Raw genomic sequence first — 17820 nt, 5'->3', positions numbered from 1 at the left:
AAAAACTGGTCCACTTGCATAATCAATTTGGGCCAGTTGAGTTTTTATGACAGCGTTTGTTATGTGATTCTACTACTTGCTGCTATATGTTTTTAGGTGAAAAATGTTTGTTATACTAGTTCTTTTTTATTAAATGTATTTTGATAAATTATGAATTTCTGTTTTTAATCTATTGTAATTTGTGTATTCATGTGTTTGTGTGAAAAGCTTATGTAAATAGGTGAGTGACTGGGTTGAGAACTGGAGCGTAAAACTGAACTACCAAAAACAAGCAAATAAAAGGAATTTCATTTCAAAGCATTTTCTTTCTTAGGGTCCTCTAGGGCCTCCCTCCCCCAATTGAGTTTAAGAGGCTCAGTGTGGCCAATCTCACCTGGTTGTTCATTGGTTGCTTCCCGTCTTCCATACAGCACACGCAGGATAAAGATGCCTACATCTCGCAGTGTGGTCACCAAATTCTGGACCAGCTCTTTCCAGTGCTGGTGGAACTCAGACTTCTGCAAATGGGTCATCATCGGGGGCACTTCCAGCAAACACTGACGCACGGCTACGATCACTCCTGCACCAAAGGAAACAGACAACCAGTGATTATTCTTCGCTCTTCTCACACACGTGAGGGATGGCCCTAGTAATCACGAATGCTAAAGTCTCTCTAGGCTGGGCATCTCGCTCTTGCATCAGGGGCTATAGGTGTCGGATTTACTTAATACATTCCTTGTGTGATGGGTCAAGCCAGTCCCCCATGTCACATCTTGCACCTTTTTCGGAAACATGTTGCTTGTCATTTATTCCTCAGTTACAGTGTCTATGCCAAAGATGAGGTATCCATTGGCTTACATTGTAGGAGAAAGACCAGCAATCTGATTTGGAGTGCTCAGGGGAATGGAAGACACCTTAATAATTTTGCTTCAGAGCAGGAGATCAGAAACTCATTTTGGACTCTCCTTTTGCTAACCCTTTTAGTCCACTTGACTTTTTGCTGGCTTGTTGGAAATCCTGATTTTTTTGGGGGGATGACAGGAAGACCTTTACTAAAGCCCCCCTGAAAGCTCCAACTGTGTTATTGTATGGTGCCCTAAATAGCCCATATGGCCTTCAGGGCAGGGGTAATACAAAAGAACAGATTTTGTCACCCTATACAGGTTTTGAGTGTAATAGGCTGGTGTCCGTTTTATACTTTCTATATGGGCGGACACTATTATAGCCTTTTACTGTCCAACAGCTGTTCTTCCCAAGGGACACATCCATTCAAGGCCTTCATCAGTTCTGAAGACTTTTTCCACTGGAGCGCCTCTAGCCAGTATCCAAAAGGCCTGTCCTGTGGTAATTCGCTGCTGAAGGTCGGCCATCTACCACCCTTTCTTGTGAGACTTCTGAGAGCGGTTGGGCTGCTGAAAACATCTAACTGCGCCCATGGGGTTTGTATGCAGTCTATTTATCAGGTGTCAAACTATAAAACACAACATTACATTTGACAACTGCATCCTCGAACTGCAGGCTGTTTCCCCAGGACTCAACAGCCTCTTCCACATCTGTTGGAAATGTGGGCATCAAAACGGTTGCTTGTGGCCGTCTATGGTCCTTGGAAGCTGTGTGCAGACCATCTGCCAGGGTGCCACTACTGCAACTTTGTCTGTCTCTGGTCCTCTGGGTCAGTACTGCAACCTTCCCCTTCCAGGCATCTGGTTGTTGAACATTGGTCAGGAGGTCATCTGGCGTGGTCCTACATCCTCACCATGATTTTGCCTCTTCTGCTGCTCTCCCGGGATCTTGGTTAGCTCTGTTTCCTTGGTTTCTATGTATAAACGTTTCCAAACTTCTAAAACTCTGCAAAAGTACTTATTTGGTGGAGTTGAGGAGGTCTGTTCTGGGGTACTCGGTACGTGAGGGTGAACATACTAAACTGTACCTCCGGCGAGAGACACTGTCCTTTCAATTTCCTGACTGATTTACTGACCCTTTTTTCCTGACAAGTGGGAATACGCATCATCATACGGGATGAGACTCTGATGTGCCCCCCAGAAGACCTTGACCTCTCAGGATTATGTTGCCACATAGGCACCCTCTCCCTGTGTGGGTCTCCTTGCACCAGTAGCTGTACTTTTACCTGCCTGCTGGCAAAGACGACCTCCATTTTTGAGTAGTAGGATTCTGGCCACATAATCCGTAAAGGGGCTCCTGTGATCAAAAGTATTGTGCAGGTTTCATAGCTGACACTAGTTCCCTTTGTGCACAAGTAAAATGATGGAGCCAGATATGGCTGCTGACTATCCTTGCCTCAGATGACTTGGGTAGGAAAAGCAGGGATTATACAATTACTGCACCCAGTTTACTGCAGCCCCCTAAAAAGTCGACTTTATTTGTTATTTCAACCTCCTTTTCACCCCATATATATGTGGGGGGTGGGTGGGCATTGTGTATAATGGATGAAGGGGGGTCTGTGGGGGATCTCCCCCTGTGTATATATACAGGGAAAGGGGGGCAAAATAAAAGAAAGTTAACATTTTTTAGGGTCGCAGTGAACGGGGCGCAGTAATCACATAGATCTGGAAAAGCCAAGAATACTTGAATCATGTCTAGGATTACTGAGAGGCCCGGTCAAGTTTGAATGTTGTGACCACCAGCGAGTGTGTGGCCACCAAATGTTTGAATGGATGCAGCCTCCAGATTTGAGGCTCAGTTTATACTCTGATCATAACATTTCTAAAAAGCCTGGGAGTTTGTTCAATAGCTTTGTCTAACTCTGGGGTGAGTCCTAACACACGGGATGAGTGCCGACTGAAAATGACCTTGTTTTTTTTTTTTATTTATTGTGATATAACCACATTTGTTTTTTTTTACACATTCTTTGTTTAAAATTAAACATGTTAAAATATATAAACATCGCAATTAAAAAATGTGGCAAATTCAAAGTGATATTTCGCTCATGTACCATTTAACACCAATTCATCACAATCTTGCAATTTTAACATAGTTTTAAATAGATATTAATTACAAATGAATATCAAAGGTAATTATAATAAAAAGACTTTACCCATCCACTGAGATAGTCAAATTACCAGTAATTTTGTAGTATAAAACCTGTAAATTGCAATACTCTTAAAACATTTAAAGTCAATTTGATTTCATAGCCAGCAATCATTCTTTCCCAAAAAGCGTCAGAGGACAGCCGATCAAGTGATCCTACTAAACTCCCCAAGTATTCCACCCTGATTTCCCAAGTACCTTTGCAGAATCTTAACAAATGCTCTAAGGTTTGATTACTTGGATCCGAGCATTCCGTACATAAACTCCGAATTCCTTCAGTAATACCCCATTTTATTAATACTGAACCTGTCTTAATCAGGTTCAGACGTACTCCCATAAAGTTCTGCCTTCCTTTTGAATCTGGGAACTTTGTCAGATACCTCGGTACAAAACCCTGTTTTTTCCCGTACTTAAAAAACGATTCGAGGATGGAAGATGATCTCACCATATCCCCTGTAGAGATCCAATCTCTTAAGGACAAGGCTTTCTTGACCTTCAATGGATTTGTGATTAATGTACATTTATCAGATTCACAATGAATCAACAGGTTTTCTGCTGCCTTTCTAAGTTCTCTCAGGGTTAGTGAGGTATCAAGATTCATGTTGCCCAAAAGATTTTCAAACAGTGTGTTAGTCATAGGCTCGATGATGGATCTATACAAGGAGAGAAGTTTCCAGTCGACTGCAAACTTGAGAGATTTTAAACCCAGCTCATATCTAAGTGTTGCTGTAAGCAGTCCTTTAGGCAAATCTAATACCTGTTTCCAGATATAACTTTCTATTTTATGCCAGTCTACAGACCATAACAGAGGTTTTGCCTCAATTCCGTACAGTAGAACGGAAATCACTTTCGCAACATAAAACTTTATTACTGGCAAGATGGAGAATTTACCATACAGACTAGAGATCTTCTTCATTTGAGCTATTAGTTGTGTGCCTTTGGCCAAAATTTCCCCATACTGCATCCCAACTGTGGGGGCCGCATACAAAGTGAAGCCAAGGTATATTACTTCTTTTACCACAGGAATCGGATGACCGCCAATTGACCAACAGTATTTAACATCTTTAAGACATTTTCGTTCAAAAGTTACAACCCTTGATTTAGGTCATTTAATTTCATGTACGAGTCGAGTGCCCTCAGTAAGTAGGACTATGTCGTCTGCATACATGAGCCATCTTATAGCCAATGATCCCACCCTTGGACTTACCAATGATGAGGACTCTATGGCCTCCCCAAAATCTCCCAGATAAAACTAAAAAAGAAATGGTGCCACCATACAACCTTGTCTGACTCCCCTGTTTATGCTTATGAACTCTGACAAATGTCCAGCTGTATTTAGTCTTATCCTCGCTGTGTTTCCTTCATGGAGATTTACTAATATGTTGATTAGAGTTTTCGGGGCTCCTTTCTGTTCCATTTTGCGCCAAAGTTTATCTCGACAGATCAATAAATGCGCCATAGAGTCTTCCTGCATTTTTTTTATCTTTATGATTTGTTAACGAGGCGAGTATGATACCGTTCAAGGAGGTGGAATGACCTCTTCTGAACCCTGTTTGTTGTTTGGGGATTATGTTATCATTTCCCGCCCACGTTTCCAGTTCTCTAAGTATTAGACTAGTGAACAACTTACTTACTCTCCACGTCAAGCAGCGTGATTGGTCTATAACTTGTTGGATTTTTGCGATCCCCCTTTTTAAAAATCGGAATTATGATCGCAGTCTTCCAAGAGGATGGAATTATTCTATTATCAATCACTCCCTTGTACAATGTGTACAGAATTTCTCCCCTCAGTATCCCATTTCTTTTAAGGACTTGATAAGTTAAACCATTTGGGCCCGCAGATCTTGACGCTGAAGATCTTGTGATCAAGTTCAAAATGTCCTCTTTATCAAAACTCAATCCCCAATTTCCATTATCCCCCTTATATTTTGGGGCTCCCGCTGGTTCCCGGTATTTTTGACTAAAGTCAGTCAACCAACTTGCTTCTGACACATTGTTCGTTTGAACAATGACTTGGTGTGTTTGAAGTGCGTTAATTAGTGACCAAAAATTTTGTGAGGAATTATTTTGCAATGCACACAACATTTCTTCCCCGTCCTTCTGCCACAACTCTTCAGTATGATGTTTGGACCAGCTCTTTCAATTATTTTTCTGTCGCTAGTTCTAATGGACTTTTTGCCCATTTTTTACAAGTCTTAACTGTCTCTGGGTCTCGCGTTTTTTTGCCCAAACTGCTTCATCAAAACCATGTTTGTGGATTTGTTGAAAACCCCTCTGGGTATTCGGCGGTGGATCAATTGACCATAAGAATTCATGAAACAGTAACGGACTACAATTTTGATATAAAATTTTGGGATCTCCCCAATTATAGAGTCCATCTAGGCCTCTATTTAGCCGTTCCCCTTCCCTCTTATATTTCACCAACTGGTTTTTCTGAACGTTGACAGCCACTCGATGGCCCCAAATCTCTATTGCACCCCCACAATGCCTATTTATTTGTGTGACTAATCGCTTATGGTCACTTGTTCCACCATCTTCCACTGAAAAATGTGTACAATTCCCAAAGCAATTTGTTGATAGAAGCATATAATCCAATGTTGACTCTAAAGGCCCCCTCTCCCACGTTGGGGCCGGTGGTACATCACCTTCTATGGATCTGTTTAAAAGTTTTTCCTTCTTGTTTACAAAATAAGGTTGTAATTTCTTTAAATAAGATCTTTCTACAGGCAATCAATAAACCTCCCATCGGCCTACCCTTTGCTTTACAATGTGTAGATTGTGTTATCAATTCAAAGCCTTCGAGTTCCGGGGTATTTACTAACCAAGTTTCTTGTATTAAGATCAAGTCACTCTCCCCAAATAACAACGCTCTCATTTTATTATTTTTAAATGAGCTGGACCCTCGTGAATTCCAACTGGTAATCCTTAAATTTTTACTACTAAAGAGACACTTGCGTTACACCCAGCTTCTGACAAACTTGCATAATTATTTCTAGTAACATTGACCAGTATAACGATTGTGACCCTTCTTTGGTGTTATCTTCTTCTTTTTTCTGCTGGTTATCATGCGTTAAAGAGCCGTTCCCCAGCGTTAGTTCATGTTCCTCAGCTTCAACCACTTCTACGGCGTAAGGTGGCAATTTCTCATGCACTTCCAGAAAATGACCTTGAGGAAGCCTTGCTGCTGAAACTTGCCAAGACCAATCTGACAGTGAATCTCTGCTGGTGCCTCAGGATATCTGACTTTTCAAGAAACTAGAGGAAACTGTTGGATCAGTACTCCCTCAGTACTCGCTCCCCCTTACACTGCAGGACCTGCTGAATTTAAAAACCTCAAAGAAACCCAGTCTACCCATCCCAGCATGGATTTGCCAAAAAGAGGTGGGAGTACCGAAAAGGCCAGAATGCCGGTAACTGATAGCACTGGAGGCCCACCAACACAAAATCAAGGACACATGTTTAGTTTGGAATAAGAGGAGTTCACTTTGGTATTTGACTCCGACATTGGGACACACCTGCATCTACGCAGTCCAGAACCGTGCCAATGCGAACATACTCCAGATACAAGAGTTAGTTTTTCCTCTGGTTCTTTACCATCTCCAATGGGCCAGTTTCTGTCCTGCTTGCCTGCAGCACATAGTTGTTGAAGGAGCTGAAAACCAGCGCTGCCACAGGCAAATTATGAATAACCTTACAAAGTTTGCTTTGCCTACTGCAAATACAGCCCTTTGTATAGCATTGGGCCTATCTGTGACATTGAGGCGTACTGCAACCTCAGGATAGTAGCCAGCTCAGTCAATCAGATGTCGACCTATCCCTCCCACTGATTCAGGTTGACCTCCTATTGGGTGGGTTCAGATTCCGAGCTGCTCCTGGGATTCACAAGTTTGGTTCCTGGATAATTTGTGTGACCCTAATTGACAGGGATATGCTTTTCAAACACTAAAAGACTGTTCCTATTAAAGGTTTCTTACCTGTAACCCACAACAAAGTTACTTATCGAACAGAAAAATAGCCTATTTTTTATACACTTGTGTGGACAATCACTTGTTGAATGTTATGTGTGTTATACCATATCATAACCACCCCATTGACACCCTAAAATTGGCCCATGACTGCTCAGCCACAGAATCACTAGGTGAACCAGGGAAAGCTTGAACCAAACTTTGTTGCCTCACTATGGTTCAGTTTCTCTCCCCTTAACACACAGAAGAGAAATAAACTTCCTAACTAGGGGCTTGAGCCAGAATGTTCTGTGTTAGCGAGATGCTTGACCCAGGGTTGTCTTTGGTAAGTGAGAGGTGAGTCAAAAGTATTTTTTCTGGTAACAAAGGGGGATACCTCAGGATTCCCTTTGGGAAGGAAGGGCAAGGTTTGTTTGGGAGACAGGGACCTGCCCAAGGTTTTCCTGTAAAAGTCTGTAAAAATGATCTCTAGAGGGAAATGGATATGTTTATGCTTTGCTGTTGAAAGGAGGTATTTTATCACACATTTCTGAAGGGGTGACAGTATGGGTTGTCTCTGGAATTACGGGGGAAGGTAAAAAGCAGCTAGGTTTGTTCCGAGCAATTCTTTGGAAAGTGAGCAAGGAACGCTTTAAACAGTTGTTTTTGTGAAAAGGTGGGAAGGTATGTCCCAGGTAGTTCTGTGGAAGTAAAGAGTTTTTTCTTTGGGAGGCAATAGGGCAGTCTTAAATTTCTCCAAGCAATGGATTTGTCCTTTGTTTTTTTATCTAGGATGGGAAGGTCCATCAAAGACCCTACAGGCAGAACTGCACCCGTATTTCAGTTAAGGTAAGCAGACGATTTGTCTTTATAATGAGAGAAACCTGCCCAATACATGTATGTGAAAGGGTGAGGTGTAACTCAGAATGTGCTGAGATAGATTAAAGGAAAGCATGTTCCAGGCAAGAGGTCGCTTCCTGATTTATTTCCTTGGTGGGGGGAAAGCAGTTTCTTCCAGATTACGTTAGTAGAAGTGGAGTGTTTGGGAAAGTGGGGAGATGCAAGAGATCAGTCTAGGCCTCTACTGTAGGAAATCTGCCACAAAGGTGGCCTTGGGAGAGGCTCACAGGTCTGACCATTTGTTGGTCAAAGCTCAGATTTCCCCTTTAGTGTGCGAGGGCTGGGAAGGAAATAGAAGCAAAGGTCTAACTTGTGTGGTTGGGTGATTGAGAGATCTGTGGGCAATGAGATTTGCAAATGGGTCATTAGGCTGGGTCATTTATTTGTAGGAGGGCGGGAGGTCTGAAAATGTGTCTGTGGAAGGTGAGATCTCAGGTGACATTTATCTCAGCGAGGACGGCATCTGCTCATTTCAGTGTGGAAGGCGTAGATCATATTGGGGCTCGTCCTTGAGCAGGGTGGTACATGTGTGCACGTTTCCTCATCAAAAAGCCTATAGATTTACCTTGCATCGGTTTGGTAGCCGCTGCCTGTAGAAGGTCCTGCTGAGCTGCAGTGAAATGGTCTTCAAGCATGCGGAGAAGGTGCCGGACATAGCACAGCCCTGCACTCTGCAGTGCCAGGGAATCTTTTTCCTCTGGGAAGAGCTTTCTCATGGTGCTGCTATCAGACCTGAAAACCAAGAGACGCAAAATCATTATCAGCATTGGAACACCACCAGCACCTTGAAAATGAATAGATATTCATTTAGGAATCTGTTTTTAAATAACTTTCAAGAATGAGCTGAGAAATGATTTATTTCTCAAGCCTGTCTTACAAAGTAGTATATTGTTTTCCCAAACTCTTAATAAATGTGAGATTTGTACACTTTCACCCATGACAAACTAGAGGCTTGGTTTGCCTCCCGTGCCCTATGACCCATTATGGTTGAGATGCAAGCGACACATGGTTTGGTGGATCTGCATGAGAGAACACGTTTTTAATTTTTTTTAGTTTTGCCTTTATATAGCGCCACAAACCCTTGGTGTGTGGTGATCATTTCTTTTTTTTGTATATAATATAATCAAAAAAGATTTTTTATAAAAAAAAGCGAATCATGATTTTATGCCGAGAAAAGTCTGTCAGTCCAGTTTTCAAACTTCAATTATTAACTCTTTGATCCATCTCGTTGTGATTGTGTCTATTTGTAGAGAAGTTTTCTGGAGTTTGAGGCTATGGTGTCGAGGGATTTGATCGTCGAAGCATCACTTTAACAATGTGTTGCATGATGTTTACCGTAGCCAGTAGCCATGAAGTTCTGTCACATGCTATCAATTTTTGCCAGCAAACTTCCTCATCCATTAGGCAGAAATTGGATATGGTACCATTTAGGTATTTGAAAAGAATCTCTCGTGTCGCCGGGCAAACCAGAAGCAAGTGGCGGATGGTTTCTTTCTACATGGAAGGCTTACAGAGGCGGCAGGTGTTCGTAGGGGCTAAACCTCTGATAGCCAGTATTTCATTCGTTTCAAGCAAGTTCAGCCGAATTCTCATGAAGAAATTACACTCCGTTCTGTTCGGGAATAAATTAATGTAGTTTTGGAGAGTCTCCAGTTTCTTGAAATTCTGAGGGAGATGAGTCGTAAATTTGTTCTTGTTGGCGGTTTCTAATGTCGTTATCCAGTCCTGTTCTCTGATCTTTTTTAGAACTTTTACTGGATTAGTTAAGAAGTCCTCTTCACTGCTCCCCATAGACAATAGTAGGGCGACATTTTCTGCTTTCCATCTAGTCAACATCGTACAGGTGGAGGCCAACAGTTCTTGATTTATCAATCTATAGACATATGGGCTATCTTTTAGTATGCATTTTCTGTATAGCATTAGGCCGCTGCAGGTTACTGACGTCTTTAGCGATGAAAGGCTGAGTTCTAGTCTGATCGTTGCTATAGGAGTTGACTTGAGGATTCCAAGCACTGATCTCCAGAAAATTGCTTCCAGCTTGGGCCATAAGTCAGAGGGGAGCTTGGGCATATCATCTGAGCCATAAATTAAAGATGGTATAACCTTTTTTTGTAAAATTCCCTGACTGGGATTATCGAGAATTGCCCGTATTTCATATCGATTGCTTTCCCCTGAGCTGCAAGCTTTTTCGTTTTATCATGTAGGAGTCCTTGCATTGCCTTTTCCTTCCCAGAACTATCTAAGGTGACCCCTAGGTACTTAAAGTCGCTCATTAGTGCCCAATAGAATGGTGGTCTTTTCATTTTTCGTGATATTTTTTTCTATTATCATCATTTTTGTTTTTCCTTCGTTGATGTCCAAGTTGTTGTCTGCCATGTAGTGCTGTAGGTTGTTCAATTGACGCTGCAGGCCTATTGGAGTATCATCCAGAAGCATCAAGTTATCAGCATATAACAAGAGACTGATCTTTTCTCCTCCGATTTTAGGTGGAAAGGAGCGTATGGCTTTTTTGGAGTCTTGATAATCCACTAGGTAGGCCCAAAACAGGGCAGGGGCCAAAGGGCAGCCCTGTTTCACGCCTCTCGCTGTGGCGATCTACACCGAAAGGGTCCCTTGGTAGTTTAAACGGACTCGCATTGTGGTATTAGAATACAGGGCTCTGATTGGATTCAGTATTTCGTTGGGATACTTCCAGGATATAAGTTTCGACCATAGTCTAGATCGATCCACTTGGTCGAAAGCCTGGGTGAGGTCAATGAAGGCTACAAATATTCTAGGGCTGCCTTCTAGGACCTTGCTTTTTAAGGTGCTCAAACTCAGTATGTTCGCATTCATGCCCATGTTCTTTTTAAACCCTGTTTGAAGATGGCCTTGACGGGGGCGTTGTTTGCCTATGATGTAAAATGATGTAGAAGTAGGGATCCAACTACTTTACCTATTGGGTCCAATAGGGCAATTGGGTGATAGTTAGCTGGGTCAGCCCTGTTGCCCTTTTTGTAGATTGGGACTACATTTGCTGTGTTCCAGGACGGCGGAATAGTTCTTAAGTCGGCACACCGACCGAAGATCTTGCTTAGCAATGATAACCAAGCTTCAGTTGGTAATGCCATCTGGTCCTGGGGCACGTGAGAGTTTTCATTTCTTTATTAAATCAAGGATATCTATTTTGGATTCCAACCGGATCCATGGTGGATCGGGCCTCCTATTGTCCTGTTGTCAAGTTTTTGAAGGTTGAAAAAGGTGCTTGAAGTAATTTTCCCATGTCGCTTCACCTATTCCGTTTTGTTGAGATGGTAAGGCTCCTATCGATGTTGAGTGGAGTAAGGACCAGAAGTCTTTGGCTTGGTTGCCATTGATGGCTTTAAGGATGTTTTCGGCATCATGTTGGTATAATAAGGCGCGATGTGCCTGCATCCATGCTTTATAAGATCTTGCTGCTTCTGTAATGACGGTTAAGGCAGCAGACGGGTCAAGTTTTTTCGCGTGTCTCCTCATCTTCCTTACTTCGCGCCTTTTATCTGCCACCAACTTATCAAAATGTGTTTTGTTTGAGGATTTGCTATCGTCTTCTTCCGCAACTGTACTTTGTAGGTTGTTAATAAACGAATATAATCAACCTGGGCAGGGCCTTCTCTACCTGCTAGATCACTGTAGTTGACTGTCAGGGCTCTTATGGCACCCTCCATAATGTTTTGTCTTGTTCCCTGGTTGTTTAACCCAAGATAAGATGTAATTTTCTCATAAGATGAAGTTTTTGAGGACCAAGTGGTTAGTAGGAGATTGTGGTCGCTAGCAGACGTCCTAACCACTTTGAAGGCTGTTATTGATTACAATAGCAGGCGTGTCACGAAAATATGGTCAATCATGGATTGAGATCCTGCTCGTTCCCAAGAAGGTATTCGATTAGGGTCTGGAAAAACTGCGTCAAGATGGAGGAAATCTCTTGATTTCATTAGTTTCATCCATTGGAAAGCACGTTGATCAGTAGGTATTTTCTTGGTGTTCATTTTACTTTCGGCTGCTTTTTTTTGACAATTGATGTTTAGGTCACCACATTTTAAAATGTGGTCCGCCTTATAGGCTACTTGGATGGAGTCGATTTCAGTCTCTATCATTGCAAGAAATTTTACCGGTTCAATTGTTGTGGGATTCCAATAGGTATTGATGATTATGAGGGCATTTGTCGTGGTATCTTTTTTCTTAGCGCTGGCTGTGGTCCAATTTAGTTTGACCACTAGCATGAATTGATTTTCTTTAAGTTTTTGGTCCAGCGTAATGCCACTTCCATTTTAAAAGGCCGTTAGTAGGCCCGAGGTAGGAAGTCCTGCAATGCCTTTTTTAGCCGGAGCTACAACGATTTCGTAGCCATCCAGGGAGGGTATTTGCAGAAGCCAAGTCTCCTGTAGGCATATGATGTCGTAGTCCCCCAGCTGTATATCCCCCAGGATTGTTAAATACAGAAATCCACGAGTGTTCCATGAACACATCCCGATTAATTGTTGATTGATTGCAGGACGAGGGTCATTTACCTGGCTATCTTTGTCGTTGGAGGGTCAAAGCTTTCGGAAGCCAAGACCACATAGCCTGGAGTGAAAGGCCAGTTTCCGCTCTGGTCGTTGTGGGATGAATATCGTTCTGCACACTTCTTAGAAGTTTAGGAGTTATCCTATTGTTTGAATCCCGAGTTTGGTTGCTTAGATTTGGTGTCTCCTCTTGGACGACTTTCATGTTAGATTTAGGTTTAGTCTTATCACCAACCGTGAGAGACCGTATAGGGTCCTTGACGCTAACTGCAGTGGTCCTTTTAAGGTCGATAGGGGCAAGATTTGAGCTGCCAGGCAGCAAATGTGCAATTTTCCTAATCAGACTTCGGTGTTCAGGTGAATCTGATTTGGACCAGTTGTCACGTTGACGTGTTTTCAAACTGTTTTTCCTTTCTCTTGATCTAGTCTCCCTAATTTTTCTGGAAGACTCAGATCATATCCCATTATTAACAGGTCTTCCGTCGCTGCTCTTAGGAGATTGTTCATGGTTGATGACGTGATATAGAGATGAGAAATGGCCTTTTGATGATGATGACTGGGTCGACAATTTTCAAATCTGATGTCGTTAGTGAGTGCAATTTCGGAATGCGGTGGAATAATTCAATCACCGCTCTTCTGTTAAGGATAACGTCATCGCGGTTTCCAGGAATCTGTTCCAGCTTGAGTATCCATCTGGTTTGTTTCACACTTTGGGGCTTTTTATGGTAGGCGTCCGTTCTAGATTTGTAGTGGGCAATTGTAGGCATCTTATCTTGCACTGGTTGGTGATTTTGTCTACTTGGCTCTACTACTGAGAGTGCTTGTTTGAGTCTCGGGTGCCTATTCTAGTCAACATCCGCAGGACGGTTTCTGACGGTTTTCTACCTCTTCATTTCGATGTGTGCCTGTAGGTTCAGAAGAATTGGATGATATATGTTTCCGGACTTGAGACTTCTTATTGTATTTCTCTAATAGGTGGAGTCTCCTTTCCTCCAGAGTACGGAAAGGGGACTCTATTGGAGCTGAGCCATCTGTATTAGGTTGTAGAGGATGAGTAATCGTATTTTGAGTTTCAAGTTCTTTGCTAGACCTGGAAGAGAGCGGGGTGTGACCTCATTTATGTGTTGAGTAATGTTCATCATCTCTGCGTTGTCAAGAAAGTCTTCTGTTCATCTAGGCAACATGATCATTATGTCTTTAACCTTTATTTGAATTTCTTGAGCTTCTTTTAAAAACTTATTTGATGTGGCCTGGACACTATGCACTTTTAAGAAAGGTGTTGGTAGAGTCGTTTTGCGTTTTCCTGTCCCCAACTGCTGAAAGATGGGCTCTAGCGGTGGTTTGTCACAACTCATAGGATTCGTTCCTTTCTTGTGGTTGTCGAATAGAGTGTTTGCAGTTGGTAGAATCAGGGTACAGTTAAGTCAATAAAAGGCAACGCTTGGGTACCTTCTGTCTTGAAAGTTTTCTCCATATTAGAAAGGCCTGTTGGAGCCAACAAGCCTTCTTGTAGGTTGGGGGCCAAGGACGGTGGTTGGTCTATGGAAGAGTAGGTAGACTTTGTTTTTTACTCCACCGCCATGATGTACCCTTCTAAGAAAACAAGTTTGCTAAACATCATTGCTTGAATCGATGTGTGGTCCTTAAGGGAGTCACTAAATACTCATATAATTTGGTGAAGGGCGTAAGGGCAATAGTTAATGCCGACATCAATGTGCACATATCTGGTTTTTTGGATGGCGTTTCTCTAGATGAAGTGGTGTTTTGAAGTAAAGGTCTTGCCGTAGATGGAGAAGATGTCCAGGAAGTTGATGGTACTCTCACTTGGTGTAACGTTACATTAGACAAATCTATTGAGGATCTTTTAGGTGGACTATGATGGAGTTTAAGCGCAGTGATTCAGTTGGTTTCTGAAGTGAGCATTTTTCTCAGGAGTGTTTCTCCTATTCTGGGGTCGGTTTACGGAGCAATGGGTTTTCGGGCTTTCATTGTAACTCTCTTGTCAGATCTGGGTCCAGATCTATTAGTAGATCCCCAGGATCACATTCATTGGTTGCGTTGGGGGAGATTTCTGGAACTTTTTGGCTTAGTCCCAACTTTCTTTCATGTGTTAAATTCTTCTGCACTTGCAGTTTGGTTCCACAGATCTTCGACTTGAGGGCCGTAATGTCATTCAGTTGCAGGTTATCATAATTTGGAGATCTTGTTTCATGTTGAATGACTTGAATGTCCATATTATTATGAATGAGTGTTTCTATTGTAGAGGTTTTAGGGGTACATTGGTCCCCTAACTCTTTCATAATCTTAGGAGATTTTGAAAGATTCAGAGGAAAATGACTTGGGGGCTTTTCTTTCCAACTGGGCGAGGAATCCCTTATTGGGGGAGTAAGGTTTGACGATGCTTCTCTGCTGGACTGCCATTTTGACTTGTTCGAGTTCAAGTTTGGTGGGTCTGACCTTTGGTCGGTATGTATATTAGACTTCCGGTAGACTGCAACGAGTTTGCCCTGTTTGCATGGCAGCATGCTTTCTTTCACAGCTTCGAGTCTCTCAGCGTCTGTAAATTCTTGAGATCTTTCTTGAATAGCTTTTGAGTGTTTAAAGTAAGTTTCCAATAGGAGCTTAAACGGTGTTAGCGGTTTTTTCACACTTTTTCTTGCTGAGTTTGAACCAGCACAGCGGCCTCTGTTGCTATTAGGAGGCTTAAGGCTGTGCCCTTGTCGCAGAGAGGACATGACTGATTTTTTGAGGTTTGGCAGTGTTCTATCAGCTTCCAGAAAATAATCTTTAGGATATCTTTGTCTTTTTTTGTATTTAAAATGTCACTTAAGTCTTCCTCTTCTTGGATGGGGTCCAAAGTAGCCTTGTCGCTGCTTTTTTTCTGAGCAACTAGTTTCACTGGGGAGAGGGTTCAACGGGTTAACGTGTATCAGCGCCTTCACTGATACAAGGTTGGAGGGCAGGGCCACAGGCAGCAGTCTCTGCGTTGCCTGGACTGCCTCTTGGGAGGCCTTTCCCAAACTCAGCCGTCGCTCGGTCTGATGGGGCCCGTCAGGATGTTTGTCCCTCTCCTGCGCCCCCTGGCCTCACACGAGGTCCAACAACTCGCCGCCATCAGAGGCGGCGACCCGTGGGGCGCTATGCGGGGAATTGGCTCCACCCCCACCAAACGTCGCAGACACGAGTCCGGACGGGCCAGCGATCCCAGTGCCAGCCCCCCTTCGGGAGATGACGGTGAGTTTGGGTGTGCGGGCCGGAGTGAAGGCTGGGCGGGGGGCGGCAGCGTTGTAATGGATGGCACATCGTAAGGATAATTCGGAGTCTGTCCAGAGAGCTGATTGTTGAATCAATCAGTAAACCCTGATTTCCACTGGGTTGAATCAATATTACTTTCAAAGTCGCTGGAAGCCACAGAGGCGGTGGGCTGTTGGTGGTCTGGGCTCACTGAGCTTGAGGGATCCTCCTCTGCAGTAATAGCACAGCTAGGATTTTCAAGTACTTGCTGTGACTCCACTGTTTGTTCCTGGCGGAGGCTGGAACTCCTCAAACGGCATCTGGCATCTTCTTGCAAGGGGGATATTGCTGTCGGCGGGGGGGGCCACCTTTGCAGTCTTGCCTGTCATGGCTGCAAGACTGCCCCTCTCTGCCACTCCGCGTCCGCGAACTGAATGAGCTTTTGTAGGTTCCAAAGCACACCTCCTCTGTAGTAGCAAGGGACAACAAACTCTGAGTAACGGGTAACAAGACTGCCACTCTCCGCCACTGGTGATGATTTATCGACCTCAGAAGGATGAAAGGCTGAGTTTGGCCCTGCTGGGATTCAAACCTGCATTCGCAGGCTCTCAACGGATGTCAAAGCGAGCGCTCTACTCACTGTGCTATCTGACCTGCTTGTACTACTGAACATACATTCCTCTTCACACAGGAAAACAGTAAAATATTCTTATTTGAATGGTAAGAGACTTGCACATGATGCAAGTATAGTGAAAATGTTTTGTATTTATCTTTTATTTATGTATTGAGGAAGACATGAGTGTTAAGGGAATTCCTATTTTTGGGGATTCTATGGACACTTTTTAGGGCCCCATAACTTTGTGCTTTTTCCTTTTATTTTATTGGATTATTTACATTTTTTTGGTAGCCGCCAGAGTGACTACACCTGAATTCCCCCTGCCAAATATGTTCCCCTTTTAACAGTACTTGATATGATGTCATTTATAACGCAACTGTACACAAGTCTTTCTATACTTATGGTATTGGGGATTCCTTAAAGGAATGGTTTGGCCAAACATTTTTATTGCCCAAAAAGATGGGCAATAATAAAACAAATATACTTGCGCTTTTTTTTTTAAGTTCCTATGTAAAATTTTGAGCAATTGAAGCTCAAAATATACAAAAGCAAGCACATGGGGGCATCCATTTTGTGAAATCGATGCCCGCCTGTGCTCGCTTTTGCTTTTGCGGCACTAATGAAGGAAAAGCCAGCCAGCTGTAGTAAACAAAAGCTACCACTGGGTGGCTTTTCCTTCATTGGTTTTTCTTTCTAAGTTTCTCAAGCTCCTCTGAGAAACTTAGAAAGAAAAACTGCAGCTTTTTCGAAACACGGCTGTGTTGTGTTTCTGCTTACAGCTGCTTTCCCATTTGGGGCCCTCCGGCTCCCCAGACGGAGCCCGAGAGCCCCAAATGGGAAAGCTGCTGCAAGCAGACAGAAACACAGCGGCATGCAAACACAACCGCGTTGTGTTTCTGCCTGCCTTGGCTTTCACTTTGGGGGAGCACCGGAAACCCAAAGTGTTAGCCACGGCAGGCAGAAACACAACGCGGCTGTGTTTCAATAACGCTGCTGTTTTTCTTTCTAAGTTTCTCAGGCTCCTCCGGCTCAGAGGAGCCTGAGAAACTTAGAAAGAAAAACCGCAGCGTTTTCAAACACAATAACGCTGTATTTATGTTTGCGGTAGCTTCAAAAACTACCGCAAACATAAATACAACGTTTTTAAAGCTGCGGTTTTATTTCTAAGTTTTCCGGGCTCCTCCATCCCGGAAAACTTAGGAAAAAAAACGCAGCTAGTGCTTTTTTAAATTAAAAATAGCACTTACCGAGATGCAGCTGCAGCTTTTCTGCCTGTAGTCTCTGGTCTCCGTCCTGCGAGTCCCGGCACCAATGAAGGAAAAGCCACCCAGTGGTAGCTTTTGTTTACTACAGCTGGCTGGCTTTTCCTTCATTAGTGCCGCAAAAGCAAAAGCGAGCACAGGCGGGTATCGATTTCACAAAATGGATGCCCCCATGTGCTTGCTTTTGTATATTTTGAGCTTCAATTGCTCAAAATTTTACATAGGAACTTAAAAAAAAAAGTGTGAGTATATTTGTTTGATTATTGGCCATCTTTTTGGGCAATACAAATTTTTGGGCGAACCATTCCTTTAAG

The 17820-nt window shown here is 43.1% G+C and overlaps 1 protein-coding gene across 4 annotated transcripts in view; it reads right to left on the bottom strand.

Annotated features, from left to right (window-relative positions):
• Positions 1-17820, bottom strand: part of LOC138492643 (tRNA (32-2'-O)-methyltransferase regulator THADA-like) — a 511604-nt gene that overhangs the window by 278674 nt on the left and 215110 nt on the right. For all 4 annotated transcript variants that reach the window (XM_069619943.1, XM_069619946.1, XM_069619944.1 and 1 more), the window contains 2 exons: positions 8437-8603; positions 374-559 (listed from right to left, as the gene is read on the bottom strand). In XM_069619943.1, coding sequence (XP_069476044.1) covers positions 374-559; positions 8437-8603 — 353 coding nt within the window. The remainder of the gene's footprint in view (positions 1-373; positions 560-8436; positions 8604-17820) is intronic.

This window comes from Ambystoma mexicanum, chromosome 10, assembly GCF_040938575.1.
Source record: "Ambystoma mexicanum isolate Mex_15411 chromosome 10, UKY_AmexF1_1, whole genome shotgun sequence".
Lineage (NCBI taxonomy): Eukaryota > Metazoa > Chordata > Amphibia > Caudata > Ambystomatidae > Ambystoma > Ambystoma mexicanum.
The sequence above is the reverse complement of the archived record's forward strand: the minus strand, read 5'-3'. Positions and strand labels throughout refer to the sequence as shown.